This window comes from Dermochelys coriacea, chromosome 3, assembly GCF_009764565.3.
Source record: "Dermochelys coriacea isolate rDerCor1 chromosome 3, rDerCor1.pri.v4, whole genome shotgun sequence".
NCBI lineage: Eukaryota > Metazoa > Chordata > Testudines > Dermochelyidae > Dermochelys > Dermochelys coriacea.
The window spans coordinates 191,421,098-191,448,422 of NC_050070.1; the positions used below are offsets into that span (position 1 = coordinate 191,421,098).

General features: G+C 41.2%; 1 protein-coding gene across 4 annotated transcripts in view; it reads right to left on the minus strand.

The window, feature by feature from the left end:
- XPO1 (exportin 1) overlaps nucleotides 1–27,325 on the minus strand; it is an 84,650-nt gene that overhangs the window by 41,886 nt on the left and 15,439 nt on the right. For all 4 annotated transcript variants that reach the window (XM_038394652.2, XM_043511972.1, XM_043511973.1 and 1 more), the window contains 7 exons: nucleotides 25,897–25,969; nucleotides 13,677–13,738; nucleotides 13,556–13,600; nucleotides 13,231–13,412; nucleotides 12,728–12,776; nucleotides 12,523–12,642; nucleotides 12,235–12,363 (listed from right to left, as the gene is read on the minus strand). In XM_038394652.2, the coding sequence (XP_038250580.1) occupies nucleotides 12,235–12,363; nucleotides 12,523–12,642; nucleotides 12,728–12,776; nucleotides 13,231–13,412; nucleotides 13,556–13,600; nucleotides 13,677–13,738; nucleotides 25,897–25,969 (660 nt within the window). The remainder of the gene's footprint in view (nucleotides 1–12,234; nucleotides 12,364–12,522; nucleotides 12,643–12,727; nucleotides 12,777–13,230; nucleotides 13,413–13,555; nucleotides 13,601–13,676; nucleotides 13,739–25,896; nucleotides 25,970–27,325) is intronic.

The window sequence follows — 27,325 nt, forward strand, 5'->3', positions numbered from 1 at the left end:
AGCACGGGGGTTGGACGGATTGGGGGTTCTGAGGGGTCAGTCGGGGGTGGGAAGTGACTATTAACGGAAACGCTCGAGGCCAAAGGAAGTTCGATATAACATGGTAAGATTTTTTGGCTCCCAAGGACTGTGTTATCGAGATAGAAGTGTACTTTGATTAAAATAGCAGCATTCATATTACACAAGGAATGCTTCTCATCAGAGAGCCACTGAACTTAAACCTTTTCCAAGTTGCTTTGAGAGACTTGTCAGATTACAGGCTGACAGTACTGTCACATCCTCAGTGGAAATCTGTCTTGCTCTAAGATCACTGTCAAAAAAACCCAACCAACCAAAACGACAACAAAAAAACCCCCACACAAACCAAGAACTGAATCAAAGCTAAGGAACCTTTTCCATTACTTAACCAACACGATTGTCTCAAACACAAGACCATCCGTTGAGTCTACACAAGAGGAAATAAATTGACTACTAATGACATAATTTAGTTCATTTGTCTTCCAATTCTTAAAATTGAAGATCCAAAATTCAAACCCATAACCTATACTTGTGAAAGAGGTTGAGCATAATTTACTGCATGAGGATGATTGTTAATTGTGGAAATAAAGTCATGGAAGACAGAACCACTGAAAACAAAGTGTTGTATTTAGAATTGACTCCTGCACTTCAGTCCAGCCAACTTGGCATCAGAAATGCTCTAAGCACATTTGGATAAATTTGGCGCAAGCTTTGTAGTAGTTTAGATGCTGAAAAAGCAAGTACATTGGTAGAAGTGTTTTGATATATTAGAGCAAATACACTTGTGTTTCACAGAATAGTTTTCCATTTTGGATAAAGTTTATGCTTGTGTTTGAGGAATAAACTATAATTAAATACATCACATGGGATGTATTTCATTTCAAACCATTCTTCTCCTCCCCCACCCCCCCAAGATTGGGTAAACCACAACCTTGAGTTCCATCCCTTTTTATCAAAACCAGATTTTATCCTAACAAAATCTAAGTCAGCTATTCATTTAAATACCCACTGAATGCTAAACCAGAAGAAGATACAGTACTACTTTGTTCAAAAATGCATTTTAGTAGTACAATCTACACCAAGGTTGAAACTTAAATTTTTATCACCACCACCAAATTTGGTTTAAGGTCACTATGAGACCTTTATTCATCAAGAGTTGACCTATAACATGAACAAATTGCTAGAAAATGCAAGTATCTGCTTTGGAAGTCAACTTTGATCTCAAAGATTTTTGTCGGTATGAATGCTGTATTCCAAACACACCTCAACTGCTTCACTGTCTCAAAACAAATTTGCACACCACACCGCAAAATCCTAGATCCATTACTGTCCCCATGTCAGTGGGAGAAAACCCACAAGATGGTTTGGGGCCAGAGAGGAACAAGCTGTTTAGTCCAAACAGCTTGCAAGATAAGAGCAATTTTTATACATAAACTTAAGGAAATTTCCTGTCAAAAAAGCATTAAGCAACAGTGAAAACTGTACATTTGTGTTACCTGAAGGAAAAACCCTTGAACATTGTGATCTTCATAGAAAGTCACAGTCAGCACTAAAGGTCACCAACCAACTTAAGTTTGTCATGAATCACCTAAATAATGCTGGGTCAGACCAATGGGCCATCAAGCCCAATATCCTGTCTGTGACAGTGGCCAGTGCCAGAAGCTTCAGAGGGAATTAAAAGAACCCTGTTGCCCAGTCCCAGCTTCTGTCAATCAGAGATTTAGGGACATCCAGAGGATGGGGTTGTGTCCCTGACCATCTTGGCTAATAGCCATTGAGGGACCTGTCCTCCATGAACTTATCTAATTCTTTTTTGAACCTCATTGTGCTTTTGGCCTTCAAAACATTCCCTGGTTGACTGTGTGCTGTATGAAGTACCACTTTCGTATGTTTGTTTTAAGCCTGCTACCTATTAATCCCATAATTATTGTGTTATGTGACAGGATAAATAACATTTCCCTATTCACTTTCTCCAAACCATTTGTGATTTTATGGACATCATATCCCATCCCATACTAGCTGTCTTTTTTTTCCTTTTTTTTTTAAATAAGCTAACCAGTCCCGGTCTTTTTAATCTCTCCCTGTATGGAAGTTGTTCCGTACCACTTATTTTTGTTGCCCTTCTTGGTACCTCTTCCAATTCTAAAATATCTTTTTTGAGATGTGGAAACCAGAAGTGCATGCAGTATTCAAGGTGGGGCCATACCATGGATTTATATTTTGGCATTATGATCCCTTTCCTAATGGTCCCTAACAGTTAGCTTTTTTTGAATGCCACTACGCATCGAGCAGATGTTTTCAGAGAATTAAGCACGATGACTATGATCTTTTTCTTGAGTAGTAACAGCCACTTTAGCCCCTGTCATTTTGTGTATATAGTTGGGATTATTTTTTCCAATGTGCATTAGTTTGCACTAATCAGCACTGAATTTCATCTGCTATTTTGTTGCCCAGACACCCAGCTTTGATAGATCCATTTCTCAGTCAGCTTTTGACTTAGCTACCTTGAGTAATTTAGTGCCTCTGCAAGCTTTGCCACCTCACTGTTCAACATACTCAAACGATCTTGAAAAAGGGGTGAACAACACAGGTCCCAGTACAGATCCTTAGGGGACCCCACTATTTACCTCTCCACTGTGAAAACTGATTTTATACCTATCCTTTGTTTCCTATCTTATAATCAATTATTGATCCATGAGAGAGGACCTTCCCTCTTATTCCATAACTGCTTAATTTGCTTATGAACCTTTGGTGCGAAACCCTGTCAGACCCTTCGGAAAGTCCAAGTACACTGTATCAACTGGATCACCCTTGTCCACATGCTTGCTGACACCCTCAAAGATTTTTCATGGATTGGTGAGGCATGATTTCCCTTTACAAAAACCATGTTGATTCTTCCCCAACATATTGTATTTATAGGTCAGATCATTCTGTTCTTTACTATAATTTCAACCAATTTACCTGGTACTGAAGTTAGGTTTACTGGACTGTAATTGTCAGGATCACCTCTGGAACTTTTTTTTTTTTTTTAAATCGGCATACATTAGCTATCCTCTAGTCATCTGGTGTAGAAGCGAATTTATGTGATAGGTTACAATCACAGGTACGAGTTCTTTAATTTCATATTAGAGTTCCTTCAGAACTCTTGGGTGAATACCATCTGGTCCTGGTGACTTATTACAGTTTAATTTATCAATTTGTTCCTAAATCATCTGACACCTCAATCTGGGGGCAGTTCCTCAGATTTGTCACAGAAAAAGAATGGCTAGATTGTAAGCATTTCCCTCACATCCTCTGCAGTGAAAACAGATACAAGTATTCGTTTAGTTTTTCTGCAATGGCCTTGTCTTTCTTGAATGATCCTTTAGCACCTTTATTGTCCAGAGGCCCCACTGTCTCCTTGTCAGGCTTCCTGCTCCTGATGTACTTAATTTTTTGCTGTTCGTTTCTGTGTCTTTTGCTAGATGTCCTTCAAATTCTTTTTTGGTCTGCCTAATTATACTTTTTCACTTGACTTGCCAGAATTTATGCTCCTGTCTATTTTACTCACTAATACTGGACTTCCAATTTCTAAAGGATGTCTTCTTGTCTCTAACCACTTTTACTTGGCTGTTTAGCCATAATTTGACAATCTTGATTGATTAATCTTCTTAAAATCACTTGACAGTCCTACTTACATTTAATTACCAAGCAGTTCAGCTAGGTTTACCTCTTGAACAGATAAAATGGTTACTAACCTTACATAACTGTTGTTCTTTGGGATGTGTTGCTCATGTCTATTCCATGTTAGGAGTGTGCGCCACGTGCACCGTTGCAGGATATTTTCCCCTTAGTGGTATCTGTCGGGCTGGCTCTAGCTCCCTCTGGAGCCATGCACTCATGCACTGGTTAAGGGTGCCATCTGCCACTCACCCTTTCAGTTCTTACTTGCTGGTCTGCTCCGACAAAGTGGTATCAGAGTGGATTGTGGGCTCAGGAGGTGGACTTGGAGTTCATGGACATGCTACTGCAACACTGTTTTTCCGAACCGGTCATCATCTCGAGCTTGTTGAGTGATGGCATAGTGGGATGCAAAGTTATGCACCGATGATCAAGGTGCTGCCCTATAGATGTCTTGGATTGGGACTTGTGCAATGAATGCCACTGAAGAGGCTTGAGCTCTCGTGGAGTGAGCTGTTAGGATGGCTGGAGGCATAACACTGGCCTGATCGTCACAAGCCCAAATACATGCGGTTATCCAGGCTGACATCCTCTGGGGCCGATACCAGAAGCTCTTTCATCCTTTCTACTACTGCTACAAAGAGTTGCATGAATCTGTAAAAGGATGTAGTTCTCTCAATATAGAAGACAAGGGCATGTCTAACATCCAATGAGTGAAGCTGCTCATCCTCAGACTTCTTGTGAGGCTTCGGGAAGAAGATTGGCAGGAAAAATAGCCTGGATGGTATGGAATTGTGAAACCACCTTTGGTAGGAAAGCCAGGTGGGGGCACAGTTGGACCTTGTCCTCGAAGAACACTCTGTATGGTGGTTCTGATGTAAGGACCCTGATTTCAGAGACCCTTCTGGCTGAGGTGACCTTCCAAGAGAAAAAGTAGTAGAGGGCACAAAACTAGTGGTTCGAAAGGAGGGCCCATGAGCCTTGACAGAATCAGGTTTAAGTCCCAAGAAGGGATCAATTTGCGGACGTGAGGGTAGAGTCTCTCCAGTCCCTTGAGAAACCAGACAGTTATCTCATTGGAGAACACTGACCTGCCGTTCATTGGCAGGCAGAAGGCTGAGATTGCTGCTAAGTGCACCTTGAAAGATGCCAGGGCCAGACTTAGCTGCTTCAAATGGATTAAGTAGTCCAAGATAGTCTGAAGGGAAGAATGAACCAGAGAGACCTTGTTGAGATGCCCATAGCGAGAAGTGCTTTCATGTGTCTGTGACGTTAAGTGTAATACTATTTCCACTGAAAGGTGACACAGAGCCAGAAAGAGTTAATTAACTCACAGACTGACATGATCCATGGCTGAACTTTAAAGACTTGTTAGGAAGATATGTAAATAATAGAGCTTTGAAATGCAAGCCTACATTGTTAGGGATAGAAAAGTAGCCACTTGTACGCAAAAAAGTCTTGACCATTACTATGGCTTTGATTCAAAGATCAAAAAAGGAGTATTAACATTTAGGAAGACACTTGAGTAAAATAGTATTATCTACAAGTCTCTTTGAAGGTTGTGGTAACCTGTATCCGAACTGTTTAATGGATAAATTATCCTATGCTAATTGCCATGATGTTTGGGAGACGGAAAGTTAAGCCTATTGTTTTCTCAGGCCAAGAGGCTACTGGAAATATATAAAAATCCTGGGACACGACCCTTCATCTCAGATCTGCTTTGGGTTTCAAGAAGGGGAAACCCTAAGCCATAAGAATTGAGATCCCCAGTCACTGACTAGAGTCACCCTGAATATAGACATTGAACTATAACCTATGGACTATTTCTGAAAGAATTTTTGGCAACTACACTCACCATCTCTGCTATGTATCTGGACCTCAAAAAATTGAACTCAAGTCTCTATGTATATTGATCTTTCAACCAACTCTCTCTCTCCTTTTTTAATAAATTTTAGTTTAGTTAATAAGAATTTGGCTATAAGCGTGTACTTTGGGTAAGATCTAAGTTATCATTTGACCTGGGTCTGGGGCTTGGTCCTTTGGGATCAGAACCTTTTTTCTTTTACTGGGGTATTGGTTTTCATAACCGGTCATCCCCATAAGGAGCAGTGTTGGTGGCAATCATGGGAAACTGGAGTGTCTAAGAGAATTGCTTGTGTGACTTACGGTTAGCCAATGGGGTAAAACCGAAGTACTCTCTGGCTGGCTGGTTTGGCATGCCTTAATAATAAAAGAACAACCAGCTTTGAGCTGTAACTGCCCTGCTCTAAGCAATCTGTCCTGAATCGATACTCCCAGTCGCATCCTACCAAAGGCAGCATCGTTTCAGTGTCCAGGTAGGTAGCCCCAGTGGAAAGCTTCCTACTACCTAACAAGACCTGTTGAACTTGCTCTAAACAGGTCTGATCCTCTGGGTTCAGCCACGTAACATCCATGCACTTAGGTTAAGGAATGCAAGATTCGGGTGGAGCAACCAGCCATGGTCTTGTGAGATCAGGTCTGGGTGGAGTGGAAGCAAAAGAGAAGATGCTATTGATAGGTCCAGCAGCATGCCAAACCAGTGTTGACACGGCCACGCTGGAGCTGTAAGAATAACTCTCGCTTTATTACTCTTGATTTTCAGGAGGACTTTGTGAATCAGAGGGAACAGGGGAAAAGCATGGAGCAGAAAGACATCAGAGAGGGGGCCTAGACTGTGCCCAGACAGCAAGCAAAACTGATGGTACTTCCTGTTCTACTTGGTCCCCTGGGGAGACTCCCGCCTCTGGAGGATGAACCTGATGATCTCCAGGTGAAGAGACTACTCGTGGTGAAAAGAGAAGGCTCTGCCGAGGAGATCTGCCAGTGCATTCCAGGCTCCCGAAAGGTCAGATGCCTCTAGGTGGATGGAATGCTTCATGCAGAAGTCCCATAGGCGGATGGCCTCCTGACACAGGGCAGAGGATCAAGCTCCTCCCTGTTTGTTGATATAGAACATGGCCATGGTCTGTCAGAACTCGCACCATCATGCCTAAGATCTGGGGGAGGAATACCTGACAGGCTAAACATACAGCCCTGAGTTCCCTGCTGCTTATGTGCAGGGAGAGTTCTTCCTGGGACCATACGCCCTGAGTCATTAGGTTAGGAAGCCTTACTTCCACAACCTCGGCCTGATGTGTCCGACACTAAGGAACCAATGACTATGGGGCTCGAGAGAGTACCCCCATCAACACTGATCTTGGATCTTTCCATCTGACCAGAGAGGCGAGGACCAGTGGTGAAACAGTGAGCACCAAGTCCAGGTAGTGTCTGTTCAGGGAGTAAACTGATACCAGCCACATCTGTAGAGACTTGAGATGCAGCCTTCCATGCTGAACCAGGTAAGTGCATGCGGCCATGTGCTCCAGCAGCTTCAGGCAAACTCAGGCTGTCATAATTGGGTGGACTATGACTTTGGATATCAGATCCAGCTGTCTGGAATCAGGCCTCTGGAAGGAAGGCTCTGGTTTGGATTCAGTGAAGCACTGTCCTAATAACCTCTATTCTCTGAACTGGAATAAAAGTTGACTTTTATTCATTTATCAACAGGTCCAGTGCTCGGAAGGTGGCTTGGGCTATGCTGATGCTGTTCCACATGTGAGCCACTGACCGACCCTAGATAAGCCAGTCAACAATGTATGGGTAGACTTGGATGCCTCATCACCTGAGGAAGGCCACTACTAGTGTCATATACTCTGTGAAAACCCGTGGGGCTGTAGACAGGCCGAAGGGAAGAGCAATGAAGTGGTACTGGCATTGGTTCACAAGAAATCAAAGAAATCTTCTGTGGCCACGGAAAATAGAAATGAGAAAATATGCGTCCTTTAAGTTGAGGATAGTGTACCAATCCCTTGGATCCAGGAAAGGTATAATGAAGGTGAGGAGACCATGCAGAACCTCAGTTTCTTGAGATGACTGTTGAAGTGATGTAGGTCGAAAACAGGCCGGAGGCCCCCCTTGGGATTAGGAAATATCAGGAGTAAAACCCCTTCCGTTTCATGTCTTGAGCTATTTCCTCCATAGCCTCCAGTTCCAGAAGAGACTACACCTCACGGGCAAGGAGTTGCTCAAGAGAAGGGTCTCTGAAGAGGGAAGGGGGTGGATGAAAACTGAAGGGTATAGCCAACTGTCACTGTGTTCAGCACCCAATGGTTCAATGTTATGCAGGACTATGCCAGAGTGAAGTGGGACAGATGGTCCAAAAAATAACTGGGAGGCAGGATCTGAAGCAGGAACTGGTATAGTGCCCTCGGACACAGCCTCAAAAGGCCTACTTAGGCCCAAGGAGCATCTATGAGACCCTACTTGGGAGGCTGAAGTGGACAGGAGAGGCCAACACTCTCCCTTTCTTTTTACAGGGTTCTTGTCTCAGGGGTGGTGCCAAGAAACGAGGTGGTTGTTGGGGCCTAAAGAGCTTCCTGAAACAGATGGCATATAGAGGCCCAAGACAGGAAGGTGGCCCTTGAGTCCTTCTGGCCATGAAGCCTCATGTGTCTGCTCCAAAAACAGTAAAGAGCTTTCAAAAGGGAGGTCCTGGATAGACTGCTGGACCTCACAAGGAAGTCCCAAAGACTGGAGTCACGTGCAATGCTTCATGGTGACAGCTGAGGTCATTGTCCTGGCTGCTGTGTTGGCTGTGTCCAGAGCCACCTGGAGAGAGGTCCTGTCACATTCTTACCCTCTTCCAAGAGGGCAGTGAATTCCTGCCTTGAATCTAGAGGCAGAGAGAGTTTTAAAATTTGGCCAAGGAGTCCCACGGATTGTAACTGTATCTCTCCAGCAAAGCTTGCTGGTTAGAGACACTCATAAATACCAAGGTCAGAAGGGACCATTCTGATCTAGTCTGACCTCCTGCACAGCGCAGGCCACAGAATCTCACCCACCCACTCCTACGAAAAACCTCACCTATGTCTGAGCTATTGAAGTCCTTAAATCATGGTTTAAAGACTTCAAGGAGCAGAGAAGCCTCCCTCAAGTCAACCATGCCCCATGCTACAGAGAAAGGTGAAAAACCTCCAGGGCCTCTCCAATCTGCCCTGGAGGAAAATTCCTTCCCAACCCCAAATATGGCAATCAGCTAAACCCTGAGCATATGGGCAAGATTCACCAGCCAGATACCCAGGAAAGAATTTTCTGTAGTAACTCAGTTCCCATCCATCTAATATCCCATCTCAGGGGATTAGTCCTATTTACCCTGAATATTTAGAGATCAATTACTTACCAAAATCCCATTATCCCATCATACCATCTCCTCCATAAACTTATCGAGTAGAATCTTAAAACCAGATAGATCTTTTGCCCCCACTGCTTCCCTTGGAAGGCTATTCCAAAACTTCACTCCTCTGATGGTTAGACACCTTCGTCTAATTTCAAGTCTAAAAGCCTATGCAGTTGAAGGCTACCTGTTAAATAAATCTATCCCCCAAAACAGGTCCAGGTTTTTTTGCCTATCCCCTCTTGTTGGCTGCCGACACAACCAGGTAACCAAGAGTGGGGTGCATGCACAAGGATAGGTGCTCAAACCCACATGCTGGCACATATTTCTTCTCTGGCCTCTGAGGTGGGGGGGCAGAAAAGGAGTTTGCCAGAGAGCCTTGACTGGACCCAGTAAAGCCTCGTTAATGGGCAAGGCCAATTTGGAGGGAGCTGCCACAGCCAAAACGTCAATAAGGCTGTGGAATATTTCCTTAAGCTTCTCAATTTCCATCCCCATGTTAGCTGCTATCCACTTCAAAAGGTCTTGATGGGCCTTGAAGTCATCCTGCAGGAGCAAGCTACTGGGCCCTGAGATGACCTTGTGGGGGGGGGGGGGAGGAGGCGGCAGCGGTGGCTTCCTCAATGACATCCATGGGAGCCACATCCTGTTAGTATCAGGGTTGGTACTGGAGTCAGAGTCCAGTGCCAAGTGAGAAGGGGTGGAAGCCTACCTCTTCAAGACCACAGAGTGCCATCGACGGGAGGGAGAATCCAGTACTTGGGGAAAACCCCAAGGGTTCCAGTTTGGCCACTGACCCGTTGGCCAGGTGCTGGTGGGGGGAATCTGCATCAGCTGGGTACCGGTGGTAGCTCTTAGGTTTCCCCTATGGACTCTAATGAAGAGTCCTCCCTCGGTGACTACAGTGGAGTGGTACACTTCTCTGCCTCCATACGGTGCAGAGTGTCCCGGGACCAGTGGCAGACCGTAAGTTGTGACGACAGGATCAGGGTCGATTTGCCCTTAGAGGGTGCCGGGGGCCCGGTGCCCAGAAGGAGCAGAACGCTCCCTGCTCCTAGTTATCAAAGCCACAACTGTCGCCATTGGAGTCGGGGGGACGACTGGGGACTGGGGGTGATAATAAATCCCTGACTGCTGCAAAGGCTTCTGGCGCTGTGGTGATTTCCGGGTCTCAGTAGAGGGTCCCGCACCAGACTCGGTGCTCTGGGCGGGGTTGACGGTGCCACCAAGCGACTGAGGGTGGAGTAGCAACCCAGCGCAGGTGGCACTGTGCGGTCTTCCCCATTCTTGTCCTTTTTCTGCACTGGTGAGTGCCCTCTGTCGGTGCACTGTTTTTTGTCCTTCTTCTTGGCACCAGAGATGGTGAACAAAGCACTCCTCTGGCACCATACCGAAGCCAAAATGCTCACTGCACAATGGTAGCAACTTGGTTCTGAGGCTGGTCTGAGTGGCTTCCATTAGGATAGCCTTCAGTCTCTTTTCTGTGTCATTTTTGGTGCAGAGTCTAAAGTCCTGACAAATCTGGCACTTGTCCCTCACATGAGTTCTCCTAAGCACTTCAAGCAGATGCAGTGCGGGTCGCTTACAGACATACATTTGCTAAAGGAGGCACAAGGTTTGAAGCTCGGGGATTGGGGCATACCCAGCCTCTGAGGCGAAGGGAGTCCCTCGACGATAGGCACTATCTACACTATTATCACTAACACTAACTACAAAATCTGTGTACACAAAAAACTATGTTTAAACAACAAACTAAAAATTAGAATCCAGAAGCCATTGGGAAGAAGCCTTGCCGAAGCAAGCGGGGTCGTTCCAGCAACAGTAAGAAAGAACTGAGTGAGCGTGTGGCTGGCAGCACCCCTTATACTGGTACATCAGCGTATGCGGAACCAAAGGGTACTAGAGCCAGCCCAACAGATACCACTGAGGGAAAAATCTCCAGCAACGGGGCACACAGCGTGCATCCTTCCCCACCCCCCATATGGAATGGACATGAGCAAACACTTGAACAAGAACTTATGCTCTACTTAGGACTAAATCAAGACTAGTCTCTCCTCTTGTAGGTTCCAGGACAAGCCGCTCCAAGAAGCAATCATTAACCATGTCTAGAAATTTTACCTCTGCATTCCATCTTGGAGTGACATACACCCAGTCAGTCAATATGAGTATAGCTGAAATGCCCCACTATTATTAGCTTTTGTTTTTACAGCCTCTAATCTCCCTTAGCATCTCACTAATATCATCATCATCCTGGCAGGTGGTCGGTAGTATATTCCTACTGCTATATCATCATCAAACACCAAATCTTTTTTTTTCTAATATAAAGACCAACTACAAAACTAAAATCTAGAAGACAATTCTGTACTGAAACAATGCACATCAATATATCAGTAACTGAAAACTTAAAAGTAATCTAAATTCACTTATTGATAGACTGACTGAACCAGAGTGCAGCATGTTCTTACAGAGAGGCCATCTTTTAAGGTCAATCAGCTGGAAAAAAAAGTCACACTGCTTTTATATAATTTAAATAAAAGCAAACACTTCCAAGGGTATCATACAGGATAATCTCCAGGGCGATTGCTGGTTTCAACCGAAGAAATGCATTCTTCTGAGTGACTTAGTGAATGAAGTGAGCTGTAGCTCATGTAAGCTTATGCTCAAATAAATGTGTTAGTCTCTAAGGTGCCACAAAGTACTCTTTTTGCAGATACAGACTAACATGGCTGCTACTCTGAAATCTTAGTTTAGACTACCATACCTGAGGCTACAAATTTAATGGAAAGGTAAAATATTATGCAACATACACACTGAAGATGCACTGATTTAGTGAATTTACTACACAACAGCCTGCAGTGTTTTCTGAAGTCCTTATGAACGCTTCCATCAAATGCATTATTTTTTTTTTTTTTTAAACACAAGCTAGATGAACTTGCAAGGTCAAGTCAATGAGGGCAGGACAAAAACAATGGTGGTTTAGATAATCTCAACTATGCATTTTCATTTTTTCTGATGTTTTTGTTGTTTGTCTTAACCTGATCTTCAACTCTTGAATATAACTGTAGCCTGAAAAGACACTCTTCAAGTAATCAATAGGTACTGACAATCTTCACTTCAGTTTAAAAAGTAATTTTGCTTGTGAAACTTTAAGATTTATTCAAAAGTTGTTAGTTACATCTTTAAAATAAACTTACAGTATAACATTCTGCTGCAAAAAGATAGCTAGCTTTCTATAATGAATGTGTATTGGCAAATATAATCTAAGCTTCCTCTATTAAATTTAAATCAGGAAAGTTTATTTTGTACTAAGTTCCAAAAGTTACCTGTTTCAACTGCATCATGGTCAGCGTAAAGAGGGTTACAAACTGTTCCTCGTACTGGCTTACACTGACACCTGCAATCTCTGTGAGGCACTTCAAAGAGACGTTTCGAAACATGGGAACATTTAAAAACTATAAGAAAGATTTTAGAAAGAAGATTAGAGATAGTACAAAAAAAGCAAATTACATATTAAGCATTTTATTTCAGTTAACCAAAGCTTCCATCTTATTTGCTAGTAGACATCAATAAAACAAACAAAAACAAAAAAACAAAAGAAAACCCCTGATTACCTTGTATATTAATGTGCTGATTAACTTGGTCTCAAAAATGTATCCCAGTGGAATCCAGTTAAGGAATCGTAGCAAAGTTTCCAAAGTCGCATGAACAAGAGGAGCGTTTTGGGAATTTTCCTGTAATGGAACAATACATAAACTAGTTTACTCTCTTCCTATGAAATTCCACTCTATTTTAAAAAGTTATTGAAATTAAACTTACCATCACAAACTGACACAGTTGAAATATCTGAGAGAATTCGTTGCACATACTAAAAAAATTAAAATAGTAAGATGTTAAACATTCAGCATCGCCACATTTAGTGAACTACACTACACACTTCAATAATGGTGCTTTTGCAGTAAGAGAGAAAAGTTTCTATGAAAATTATACAAATAACTCTCCACATGCAAATTTTGGTTTGCAAATCACAGGCACAGAACACAATACACCATTCCTGCTCACAATTAAGAGGGCAGAACTACAATACCTATGAATGTAGAAGCTGATAAAGCAAAGTGTACACAGATGCTAAATGAGTCTGGTAAAGTTTAACAGTGTCACTAAGAAAAAAGGGAATCATCAAAATACTCAGTCAAATCTCAAATTTAAAAAGCTACCATGGTAGCTAGCCAAAAACCTTCAATGAGAGCAATTCTGCTGCAGCAACTGAAAATGTGATGTACATTAGGAGTAAGTGAAAAATTACAAAATATTTTACTTGCCTGTCTTTCAAATGCTTGGCTTTCACTTGAGTTATCTGTCCACTGGAGAAGTCAAAAACTTCTTCACTTAACAGTTTAAGGATCACCATATTGTTCTGGCAAAGACTCTCACTTGTGCGGCTTGCCCCTACGATATCACTTATGAATGTTGGCCAGTGTTTGGGCCATTCCTGTTTCAGTATCTGAAAGTCATAGAACATCCATGTGGTTGGTACAGCTTTCTTTCTAAACATTCCATATGCAAAACCAGTTCTTCTTGTTAGATTTGTTAAGTGTATAATTTTCTTAATGAAAGATTAAAAATAAACTAGGAGCTAGCGTTTACCTGAACAAGAATCATATTCAGTTTTCCAATATACACTTTTTCTTTCTAGAGTAGAGAAAAAGAGTTAAGTTATCAGTAATGCTTCCCTCCCTTTCCATTTCCCTAAAGAGAATTCACTTACTTCTACACATGTTGGATCAGATGAGGTCTTGATAATTAAGCCGACAACATACTTTTTTATTCCTACAAAGAGAGTTAAAAATTAATTTTCAACCTGATCTGCTACTATGGATAAACCATCTACACATGGAAAACCTGAATTCAGAAGCATTAAACAATCTCTCAGCAGCGTGCACATGTACAACCTCGCTAGTTTTAATTACACATGCATGTCAACTGGAGGATACAACCCAAAAACATCTCCAAAGAATATCAGGAAGTGTCTTCCAATCATACGCATATTTTAGTTGCATGAACTGCATCAGATGGAATTCTTGCTGTTAAAACAAAGGAAGCTGCAGAATGACTAAGGATTAAAATGTTAAATGTTCATATTTTAAATTTCAATAGATTGCGTGCTCTAATCCAAAAGAATCTATGTGCTTTACTGCCCATATAAGTTCTGCCAGGTTTCTCGGGCTTCACAAATACGCAGGCTGCTGCAAAATCTGAAAGAAAAGATACCCCCGGTACCACCTGTGGAAAGCCTATTAGGCTACTTTTCCCCAGGAAAAGAGTCTCACGCTAACCAGTCAAAAATGTCAAATATAGCCAATGGAAGAAAAATTCTGTGTAGCTAGAAAGCTTGCCTCTTTCACAGCAGAAATTGGTCCAATAAAGGATATTTCCTCACCCCCCTGTGTATCTAACATTCTGGGACTAACACGACTACAATATTGTGAACTTAAGCAATTGGCAGCTAAGACAATGCTGCAAGAGAGTTCACTGAGTACAGTGTATTCCCATCCCCTACCACTTTTAGGGGTTGTCTACACTTTGGAAATCTTAAAAAACAAAACAAAACACCCATGAGTTTAACTAGACTGGTGTTAAAATGGTGGGAAATATATAATGCAGACAAGGCTCCTACAGCCAGACCTGTTTTAACCACCACTTTAAACATTTTTCAGTTGGTTTAACAAAAATGGTGGTAAAAACAGGCCTAGCCTTCTCTACATTATGTTTCTGACCATTTTTAATACCATTTCAACTGACCTAGTGGGAATATTTTTGTAAATTTCCCTCTGTACAGGCATAGCCATAGAGATATTATTCTGTTTAATCTTACCGATTTTAAATCATTTGGAAAAATTTAATACATTTTAAAAAGTTTCAGTCATATTTTTTACAACATCAGATACCATGTGTGAGCCTATCAAAATTATGCTTCCCTACAGTCTCATTAACTTTTTCCATCATCATCATGACACAAGTCACTAACACATCAGTTCACATCCACAGATTGGGCCTAGACCCATATATATTTGTAACAGTTTTATAAGGCTGCCACAGATTGAACTCACTTTGCTTTTTTTGATTTTAAAGCAAATATAGTATTTATTCATTAACAGTCCCACTTCTATTTGGCTTTGACAGCAATTAGAGAATCTGTCACATACTAGACAACTGAAAACAAACTTTTCTAGAAATATTTTTTTCTGTTGAATAATAGTTTAAATACACTATTTTTAGAAACAAGATATTATAGCCACTTAACACCATGTACCATCTGGATCCATTGCCTGCTGTGAAGTGATTTGAGCAGTGGTTCCCAAATGGGAGTCATGAGGAGTTGAAAATCTACACAAAAGCTGATAGACCAAACCTGAGCAGGCTCACGTCGTGCTGGAAGTCATGTACATGTCATGCACAGTGTGTACCACTTTGTTAACCAGGCTCAGGATGAGGCACCAATACTCCTTGTGGTTGTATTGGTGAGATCTTCTGGCAGTGGGAACCTGTGCCAGGGCCAATGTGCCTGCCCAGGGCCTGAATACACGGGTGCTGCGCCACCACTGCCAGGAATGGAAAGCAAGGTGAAGACCACCAGCAGTGTGGTGTAGTGGGGATGATGCGTGGGCACTCGGCACCTTCTACCCCAGCAGCCACTGATACCTTGGGCTGTACAAGTGCATCCAGGGCTGGGACAAACTTAGCAGCTGCCCTGGGCAGGAATAAATATCCTCCATCCACTTCGGTGCTCCCTGCACATGGTATTGGCGCCTCTCCACAAACCTAGTTGATACCAAGCAACTCTCTCTTTACCTCCACCAGACCTCCCTCCATCCCACCTCCAGTCAGCCCCCTTCATACCCATCCCCTCTCCTCCCACCCCAACAAGTCCCTTCCCCTGCTCTCCTAGACACACACAACTCCTCTTTCAGCCAACCCCACTCAAGTATCTCCCTCTCGGGACACAAGGAAGCACTCACCCTCTTCCAGCCCAGGGGTCACGTTAACAGAAGTAAGCCCAAAGGGGGACATGGCATGAAAAAGTTTGTGAGCCACTGCATTAGAGGCTCTCAACCTTTCCAGACTACCATACCCCTTCCAGGAGTGACTTGTCTTGTGCACCCCTAAGTTTCACCTCATTTAAAAACTAGTTGCTTACAAAATCAGATATAAAAATACAAAAGCATCACCACACACTATTACTGAAAAACTGCTTACTTTCTCATTTTCTCTGAAAGTCTGAAACTTTAGTTTATCCTGACTTTGCTAGTGCTTTTCATGTAAGCTGTTCTAAAAACTAGGCAAATATCTAAATGAGCTTATGTACCCCCAGGAGTACATACACCCTGATTGAGAACCACTGCTGTAGACAACAATGGACCAGGAACTAAAAGCTCTTTGCATATAAATGGTCACATGACCAACATAAGCAACTGTTTATAGTTTTCACCTAGTTACTGAAAAGTAACATATTCTTTACCCCAGGGGTGGGGACCTTTTTTTCTGTCACAGGCCATTGACCCACAGGAAAAACACAAAAAACAAAACCAAAACAAAACAAAAAAAAAAAAACCACAATCACGGGCCCACTCACCCATCCAGGGGGGCGTGGAGGCTTGGGGCTTCTCCCCACAGCAGGGTGAGCTGGCGCTTGCAGATCCAGCCTGGGGGGGGGGTGGGGGAGGGTATCACAGGGCAAATGAAATTAACCAATGGGATAGATTCGGCCTGCGGGCCATAGGCTCCCCACCACTGCCTTAACCCATTAAGAAGCCTAAACTACCTAGTTCCCATTGCTTTTGGGGGGCTGAGATTATGCATTTCTACCATAACTATATATTACTTACAGGGAGTATTATGCAATACTACTCCAGATTCTTTTAACAGACCAAGTCATAGATCATATTTCTAAATAGGAGTAAAAAAATATTTTAACTTTAACCCCTTGATAAAGTTTACAATAATGTTTCATTTATGAGAGCAACTCAACAGAACTGTTGTCACAGAATAAGTTTAAAGAAGTTTAAACAGTGAGTCAAGCACATGAATAACTTGTTTCATAACCTGCATTCTCCATAACTTCTTCTGTTTAATATCTATTAACAAAGCTTATTAATACTCTGGAAGCACACTGAAAGCTTCATAGAAGTTTATTTTGCGGTCTTCCCCCATATTGTAGAAAAGAATGGAGTGTTCATAAACCACAAATGAACAAGAGCAAAATCTCTCTTTTTAATCCAAGACACCAGTTAAAGCCATCTTAGAAGATTACAGGACTGACCGTAAGGATACACCTACATAGCAATTAGGCCAGCCGCAGGTGTTTGAGTCAGTCAACTCCGGCTCGGGGGGCTGTAAAATTGCTATGCAAGACGTTCGAGCTCAAGCTGGAGCCCAAGATCTGAGACCCTCCAAGATGGGAGGATCCCAGAACCCAAGTTCCAACCTGAGCCCAAACACCTACACAGCAGTTTTTAGCCTTGCAGCCAGAGTTAGCTGACGCAGGACAGCTACAGGTGTTTTATTCCAGTGTAGACATATCCTAAAGATCTTTCAGAAGGTACTCTGCTGTGGAGGATCAAGTCCATACTGGGAAGTTGGAAGCCATTCTGGAAGGAAAGGGTTTCAGGGGAGACCCTGGATAAACAATGGGTTGAACGAACAGCTAGACAACAGTGGCAGATACAATACCTAAGTTTAATAAATACTGTAATAATCTTAACTAAACTGAGAAATGGGAAATGCCTCCCACACTTTGGCATGTTTGCTGCTTTTTAAAAACAAACATTTTAGGTTGTAATCCCTTGTCTGTATCTGAACAGCCCCATGTTCAACAGGGCCTCAGTCCTGACTGAACTATAATACAACTATAATGTCTGTTCCTATCCTCTATTAGATGACAATGTGCACCCTTAACTGGATTATACAAGTGCATGCAGATCCTCAGATAGGAGGAAGGTACTACGTAAGTGACAAGTATGTCCCAAAACTACCTTGTGAACTTAAGACCTTTATGCATAATACTGAATTTTAAACAGATAATAGCAGTGAAATCCCATCTATCTAAAAGCAAGTTTAATATTTTTATAATCAAAGTACTGTAAAAAATAAACTAACCATCTGTGAGACAGGCAAATAAATACCCCCACTTTATACAGAAAGGGAAACAAAAGCAAAACTGAAGTGAATGGCCAAGGAAATTCATCACCATAATTAGGACTAGAATTCAAGACTTCTGGACTCCCAATCCTGTACTCATACCTCCAAGATCACAGATTGAGATCCATGACTCTTGTGATAACTGGTCAAGGTACATGAACAAGTTTTGAAATACTGTCTTCTTACCAGTACTCTTTAGAACGCTACAATACTTTTCCCACTATCTTAAATTACTTTTAACACCTTAAGAGTTGAGATTGGTTTGCAAATGAAAAAAGGTTGAAAACCACTAGACTAGATAATCACAATGATCCCTTCTGGCTTTGGAAATTATGAATAATAAAAAAGAGTGGCATTTAGTACAACATCCTATTTTCTTGTTCTCATAAAAAAATAGGGAAAAACACAGATCTTTTTTCCCTTCCTGTCTACGTCCTCTCTCCGAAAAAATCTTATGCAGACATTTATTCCCCCAACTAAAGTATATCAGTATGTGCCCTCTCCTCATCAATGAAGCAAGCCAACTAGGGCTGTCAAGCAATTAAAAAAATTAATCGCGATTAATTGCACTGTTAAACAATAATAGAATACCATTTATTTAATTTTTTTGCATGTTTTCCACATTTTCAAATATACCGATTTCAATTACACCACAGAACAAAGTGTACAGTGCTCACTTTATGTTTAGATTACAAGTGTTTGAACTGTAAAAAATAGTATTTTTCAATTCACCTAATACAAGTACCGTAGTGCAGTCTCTATCATGAAAGTTAGTAACAAATGTAGAATTATGTACAAAGAACTGCTTTCAAAAATAAAATAGTGTAAAATTTTAGAGCCCGCAAGTCCACTCAGTCCTACTTCTTGTTCAGCCAAACACTCAGACAAGCAAGTTTGTTTACATTTGCAGGAGATAATACTTGTTTACAGTGTCACCTGAAAGTGAGAACACGCGTTCTCATAGCACTATTGGAGCCAGTGTCACAAGGTATTTACGTGTCAGATGCGCTAAAGATTCATATGTCCCTTCATGCTTCAACCACCATTCCAGGGGACATGCATCCATTGTGATGATGGGTTCTGCTCAATAACAATCCAAAGCAGTGCGGACTGACGCATGATCATTTTAATTATCTGAGTTAGATGCCACCAGCAAAAGTTTGATTTTCTTTTTTGGTGGTCTGGGTTCTGTAGTTTCTGCATCAGAGTGTGTTGCTCTTTTAAAACTTCTGAAAGCATGCTCCACAGCTCGTCCCTCTCAGATTTTGGAAGGCTTGGGTCGAGTGCTCTAGCTGTCTTTAGAAACCTCACATTGGTACCTTCTTTGCATTTTGTGAAATCTGCAGTGAAAGTGTTCTTAAAATGAACAACATGTGCTGGGTCATCGTCCAAGACAGCTATAACATGAAATATATGGCAGAATGTGGGTAAAACAGAGCAGGGGACATTAAACTCCTTGGGGGACAATTGTGTCACAAATTTAATTAACACCTTTTTTTAACAAGCATCATCAGCATGGAAGCATGTCCTCTTGAATGATGGCCAAAGCATGAAAGGGCATACGAATGTTTAGTATATCTGGCACATAAATACTTTGCAATGCCAGCTACAAAAATGCCATGCAAATGCCTGTTCTCACTTTCTGGTGACACTGTAAGTAAGAAGAGGGCAGCATTAGCTCCTGAAAATGTAAACAAACTTGTTTGTCTTAGCGATTGGCTGAACAAGAAGTCGGACTGAGTGGACTTATAGGCTCTGAAGTTTTGCAGTGTTTTGTTTTAGAGTGCAGTTATGTAGCAAAAACAAAACAAAACCTACATTTGTAAGTTGCACTACAGTGCTTGTATGAGGTGAACTGAAAAATACTCTCACTTTTGTTTATCATTCACAGTTCAAATATTTGTAATACACACTGATTTCAATTACAAAACAGAATATAATATGAAAATGTAGAAAAATATCCAAAATATTTAATAAATTTCTATTAGTATTCTGTTTATCAGTGCAATTAAAACTGTGATTAATTGGAGTTAATCGCAATTAAATCGACAGCCCTAATGCCAACCTAATTCCATAACTAGAGCTGTAAAATGGGGGGGAGGGGGAGGAGAAGAGTCCCTCATCATGCCCCAGGAATAAGCTGCTTCTACAGTTCCCTGCCTTTGCTAGTACTAAACTAAGCCCCTTGCTCTGAGCCAATGCATTATACTGTCACTGAACACGTTCATTGTTAAATGATGCTAGAGAAAAAATGCTCACATTTCATAACAGACTGATTAAACAAGCGTCCACATTAACTCAGGGAAAGATAAGCTACCTTTACCACAAAAGTAGAATTTCATTGCACATTACAAAGTCAATTATCTCTCTATTATTGGACCATAAGCACAAAAAAACAAGTTATCTTTCTGGGCAAGCTTTCCATATTTTGTAGCAGAAAACCAACCTAGTTCTCAAGTTCCCATTATCATGGGACACTCTCTATACGTGTGCTCTCATTAGTTTAGAGTAATGTAATAGTGGACTACAAAATTCCTAATACTAATCAGTCCAATACAAAAACCACTTATAAAAATTTTTAAAATTTAAATAAGCATCAGAAGACTGCATAAGCAATCACTAGTGAACATGTAGTATTCTTTCCTTGATTTTATTAATTCAAGTGCTTACATTCAAGATTGTGTGCCATTTTACTGCTCATATACTCAAAAGGCACTGGAGGGGATTGACTGTCGCAAGTTCAATGCATGGACTGAACCAACACATCCTTCTTCCCACTCTACCCCTCAGAGGCCTTAATACATTTTCTTCCAGAGCTTGCAAAGTCACCTTGTACACTGGGAATTGACAAAAGCAATGCATTCTCACAGGGGCTGAGCACCCTAACAGCAAGTCTAGCTCATCCCTATTGTGACCCATATCTTGACATCTCAATATGACAGAGGCCAAGTTGCCAACAGTACACTGGTGCAGACACGGTCTTTATTCTTTTTTTTTTTTTTTTTTTAAATCTGAACATCTTCCCAAGAGTTCTGTATTCCAAGAATCCAGGTTTGTCCAGACGGCTTTAATTTGACAGGCCTTTAAAAACATTAAATTTGTAAAGTAGTTTAGATCACTGACTTTATCTTAGTTCCTGATCTGGAATCAAATCATGAAGGATACAGTTAAAATCTGCACAAAAATGACCAACACATTGATCAATTTAAACTACAATACTTGAGAAAACCAAATGCAGCTGTGCCCAACTTCAAACCCCCAGAACATCTCAAAATGCCAATCTCCAGAAGGACTATACAGTGTTGAGAAATTCAAGGCAAAATGAGAGTAGAGATCCAAGTCCAAAGGACACATCTTCAGAAGATAGCTTCCTGTATTTGGAATTTTGGACTGAAGGCAAAAAAATAATCCCAATGAATGGAAATTCCACTGGTCCAAGACCTACTACTACTTAAGCCCACATCAGTAACAATAAATATGGCCATTCTGAGAAACCAATAATAATTTTTAAACAGTTTAATTAATTAGTTTGTCTCTCACAAATAAGGCTAGAAACAAATGCTGTACCCCGAAGGAAAAATTAAGAGGTTCAGCCTTCCAATGGTACATGGCCCTGGTTTATTTCCCCACAGACGCTATGATCCCCAAATCTTTAAGTCAGGTCAGTCCAATAATATTGTTTTCTTCCAGTCACACTTCAATCCGGACCTAATTTTAACAATCATGATACTGAGAAGTGCTGTAGCTACCAGTAGAAACCAATGTTTTTTCCATCTGAAAATAGCTGGCATCCCCAGCTTTCGAGATTACAAGTCATTACATCTTTAACTAGGTTTCAGTAAAAATGACTACGAAAAATCAGCCAGAGGATGGTAAGTGTTGTGAAAATAAGATTGTAATTAAAATTACCTGATTCATAGAATATAAGGGTTGGAAGAGACCTCAGGAGGTCATCTAGTCCAACCCCCTGCTCAAAGCAGGACCAATCCCCAACTGAATCATCCCAGCCAGGGCTTTGTCAAGCCTGACCTTAAAAACTTCAAAGGAAGGAGATTCCACCACCTCCCTAGGTAACGCATTCCAGTCTTTCACCACCCTCCTAGTGAAAAAGTTTTTCCTAATATCCAACCTAAACCTCCCCCACTGCAACTTGAGACCATTACTCCTTGTTCTGTCATCTGCTACCACTGAGAACAGTCTAGATCCATCCTCTTTGGAACCCCCTTTCAGGTAGTTGAAAGCAGCTATCAAATCCCCCCTCATTCTTCTCTTCTGCAGACTAAACAATCCCAGTTCCCTCAGTCTCTCCTCATAAGTCTTGTGTTTCAGTCCCCTAATCATTTTTGTTGCCCTCCGCTGCACGTTTTCCAATTTTTCCACATCCTTCTTGTAGTGTGGGGCTCAAACCTGGACACAGTACTCCAGATGAGGCCTCACCAATGTCGAATAGAGGGGAACGATCACGTCCCTCAATCTCAGGTTTCAGAGTAGCAGCCGTGTTAGTCTGTATTCGCAAAAAGAAAAGGAGTACTTGTGGCACCTTAGAGACTAACAAATTTATTAGAGCATAAGCTTTCGTGAGCTACAGTAATGCATCCGATGAAGTGAGCTGTAGCTCACGAAAGCTTATGCTCTAATAAATTTGTTAGTCTCTAAGGTGCCACAAGTACTCTTTTTCTTTTTGTCCCTCAATCTGCTGGCAATGCCCCTACTTATACAGCCCAAAATGCCATTGGCCTTCTTGGCAACAAGGGCACACTGTTGACTCATATCCAGCTTCTCATTCTGAAGTATTGGTGTCATATTGCTTATTTTGTTACAGAACGGTAAACTCTAAAAAGTCAATCTTAAATCTGGCCCCGTATTTTACTTTTATCCAGTAGAGAGAGTCTTGCCCTTCAATTGGATGATTGGGTCAAACTGAGCAGGCCTCACCTCCACCTATGTTCAGCTTGCTGGGCAATTAGATAGCCAGATGAAGGTTGGAAAAGTGCAGTTCCCTGCTATCAGGCCCCAGCCATTAGTTTAGAAGGCAAAAAGAGATGAAAACACGGCAGAGCTGAAATACCCATTCAGCAGGCTCTACCCCCTCCTCCATCTGACGATGCTAAAGCCGAAAAGATGGAGCCACAGAGCCGTACCACAACTCCGCGTATCCAGCCCCTCTCCCATTTCCGGAACAGTCCCCAGGATGGAGGGCAGAAAACAGAGGAAAAAACAGAAGTAGATTGTTTAGTTTTATAACTAGGGTTGTATTTTAGTTTCTTTTAGCCACTAGTCCAACTATGATCATTATTATAGCAGTAGCTGAAAGCAAGTAAAATACAATCCCAGCCCTAATATTGGGCTGATAGTCCCAATCTGCCAAAAAAAAAAAAAAATGAAATTAAAGAGTATAGCGTAAACGAGTGATTTTCAATTGAGTGATTTTCATCTACTGTTACAAGTAACATCTAAAAGTTTGGTCTAAATGGCAATGTACACCCTCTCCCGCCCCGTACCTCTCACACAACTGGTTTTATCTGGCCTGTGCACTTATTAATCCAATGCATGTTTAAGTAATTTATTCATGAAAATGTGTTTTATTTGGTCAACCAGTTCACTCCTGCAGCAGATATCCCGAGCTTTTACCACATCTTGTGATGTTGGGATTGTTGCCACCTACTGCTTTACCCCACCTCTCTCCACTAGGGGCCACAAGCGGTGCTGAGTTAGTAACTACTCTATCCTCAGCATCAACTGCTGACCCCAGCAGCTTTCCCTCACCTTCCAGCTCCAACTGTAGGAAGTCTGAATAAGCATCAAACATCTCAATCAGCTGCCTACTGTTTTGCAAGTGAACACAGAGTGGGTAATGGACAACTGCTATGGTAAACACTATATAGAGAAGTGGTGCAAGAGGAGAGGAACAGAGAGCCTTGGGGACCCTATCTGATATTGTGGGCATCTTAGTTCTTATCCAACAATCTTTCCCACAACGATCCTATTCAAAATTTCAACTGCCTTCTTCTATGCCTTCTGTGTTTGTCTTCTTGAATCAAATAAAGCATGTTTACAGCCAATTTCTTCCCCCCAATTTAAAATAAATCTACATAGTAAATTATGCTCTGCCAATGGTTCCATCCTCTACCATCCGAACATCTATTCAACATGCTCATTTGACTAAACTTCATATATAGCCTGTACCAATTCTCTATTCTCAGTGACCCATTTTGCTTATGTCTTACACACAGCAAGAGGTTTTGTTGGGTTTTTTTTTGTTTGTTTTTTTTTTTTTTAAGAAAAAAAGAAAATGTAAAATTAAACAAGTATAGTACCCATACCTACTATTAAATTTACTAGATTTCAAGTTGAAGATGTCCCTTTAGAGCCCTGAAAATTTCTCTAAAGTTCTTCAGAGTTTAGTGTTTTTATCTTGGCTTTGACACCACTTCCTGAGAGATTGTTTGTGACATCAGTAGAGGGAAGTTACACAAACTCCACTTCCACATCTATTGTTGGAGCGAGAATCTTAAAAATGGACAAAAAAAAAAATCACATGGGATGGGAAACAATGATTTTTTTCATTAGTCTTCATCAGACAGTACTCTTCATCAAGAATAGGTCCTCTTTAAAACCTGGAAACTGCAGTACTTAGCAGAAGAGAAGCAGCAGCACAAGTTCAAGTGGCATCACAAAACTTCACTGTGAAAAATCACAGCAGAAATTATACTTTTAAGTCTCCTGGAACTTCAGAAATGTTTTACAAAAACCACTACCAGTAACAAAAGAGTATAAGAAGTTTAGAACTATTACAACCATAGTCAAGAGGTTTTTTTACATAGCTAATACTACCAGGAAATTAGTTTAAAGATTCAAATTTCCCGACTTGCCTGAGCTAGAAACATCTTGATGGACCAACAATTCCAACTATTTCTTCTCACTGGCAAAGGACAACATCTGATCAGTTATAATAACCACTGCAATTTTTAAAACTTGTGCTGTAGACCAGTGGTTCTCAATCTGAGGTCCAGGGCTCCCTGGAGGGCTCTGAGCCGGTTTTAAGGGGTCCGTCAAACAGGGCCAGCATCAGACTCATTGGGGCCCAGGGCAGAAAGCCAAAGCCCCACTGTATGGGGCTGAAGCCTGAGGCCCTGAGTGCCACCATCTGGGGCTGAAGCCTGAGCAGCTTAGCTTCATGGGGCTCCCTATTGCCTAGGGCCCCAAGCAATTGCCCTGTTTGCTACCCCCTGATGCTGACCCTGGCTTTCATATGCAGAAAATCAGTTGTGACACAGGTGGGCGGTGGAGGTTTTACAGCATGCCGGGAGGGGATCTCAGAAAGAAAGGAAGGTTGAGAATCTCTGCTGTAGACTAGTGAGAGAAAGGAGAATAGATCCAAGAATCAAGACTGAGTCATGAGTTCAAAATTTCTTTAAGGGCAAAAAAGCAATGTTATTTTGAATAAAACTGCCAAATCAACTTATACATTTTTTTTTTAAACCTACTTAAGGAGCTCTGTAATGGTCAGCAGACACATCTATGGCCTGATCATCAGAGTGCTGAGAACTCTCTCCAACATCATTACAGTTAATGGAAGCTGCAGGTGCTCAGCATCTTTGCTAATCAGCCCCATAAAGAATAGAAAACTTGTCCTGCTAGGCTCACAAATGTTACAGTATGGATCCCTCATCTACTAAATCCAAAAGACAAACCAACTATATTTGAAATTGAAAGTTGATTAGATATCAACAAATATAGTTAACTATCAAATTCAAAATCATCATATAAAATGTAGTGTATTTTCCTACCTTCACACTGGTTCCTTGGAAGAATTTTCCATCTTGTTTTTATCACATTTTCCAAAATTTGAAGTCCATAATACTGAAAATTGGAGAAGAGCATTATGTGAGTATGTTATTGTAGGACTAACAATAACTTTTAGGATTCTCATTCAAGCAAACATTCACACTTAACATCTAAGATTTCAAAAATATTAAACTAACAAATTTAGTTAAAAAATATAGTCTATTCACCCATTTACTGAGTTGTTCATGCATTTTTCTTGTTTTTATTGTTTGCTACTCTAAATAAGTCCTGCTGTTTGATCATGCTCACACCAGGAGGAGAAATAAAAAAAGCTATTTGGCAGCCAAAGGGGCTATCTGTAGAAGAGAAAGTAGCAGCCAGATATGAATTCACAACATAAATGACTGCTTATATGTTCAAGTATTAAAACAACCAGGCTCCTAAAAAAATTTAGCAGCTTGGATGGTTTCCTCTACTATCCCTCTGAGATGAAAGATCTTGGCTTAGCATTATATGTATTGTCACTGGCACTTTCTAAGGAAAGTGGTTCCCAAACTTCACTGGTGTGTTACTTAAGGAACAGCAAGACAACCCACAGGTTTACTTAATTTCAATCCCCACCCCTACGGCAGCTATTTCTACAATTTAAAGATGATCTTTTTTGCTCAGTCAAAAGTAATTAAAATTTTAACATGCACTCTGAAATCCTTTTACCTTTCAGGTATTGCTTCCTGGGCTCTGACCCAAAAATTTGGAAAGAGTTTATTGGGGCAGGAGGGAGGCCACTTCATTCAATCCATTTTGTCCCTACTGCCTACTCACTATAAGTAGTAAAGAGACTTCTGACATGACCAGCAACTTAATAGGTCATTCACTTTAAAAGTGAACAGACAGAAAGGAAAAAAGGGAAAAGGAATTTTGTGTTTCTGTAGTAAGTGGTTGCTTAGGGAGGAAGAAAGTACCAATGCCTGAAAGGTAAACTTATTCATGTCTATCTAGTAGTATGACTAGAGTTTGGCTGAGAATAAGAGTTCATCTTTAAAATGGTTAGTTGTTATACAAAGTAGAATTCATTAGCATTTCAACCACAGGGATCATGTAAACTGCACACTTTAACAGCACAATGTAGACTGTCCCAAACTACATTGTACTCAAAAACATTAACGTTTTTGCTGTTCTCATCTTGACGGTGTTTACTTCCATACGCCTTCCTGCTCGCTACCAATTTTTGCCTGTTTCACTCAAAAATTCCACATTTGCAGAATATTCTTTAGACTTCAAAAAACATTGTACATAGTTATTCTGCAATTACAGAAAACAAATGCCAATTTTTTTTCATAATCGGTAGTAAATGTTTATCTTCTGGGTTTTGTTTTTAAATTTGTACAACTAACACTAGCTGAAGTGAAGCCAAGGAAACATTTGTATAGG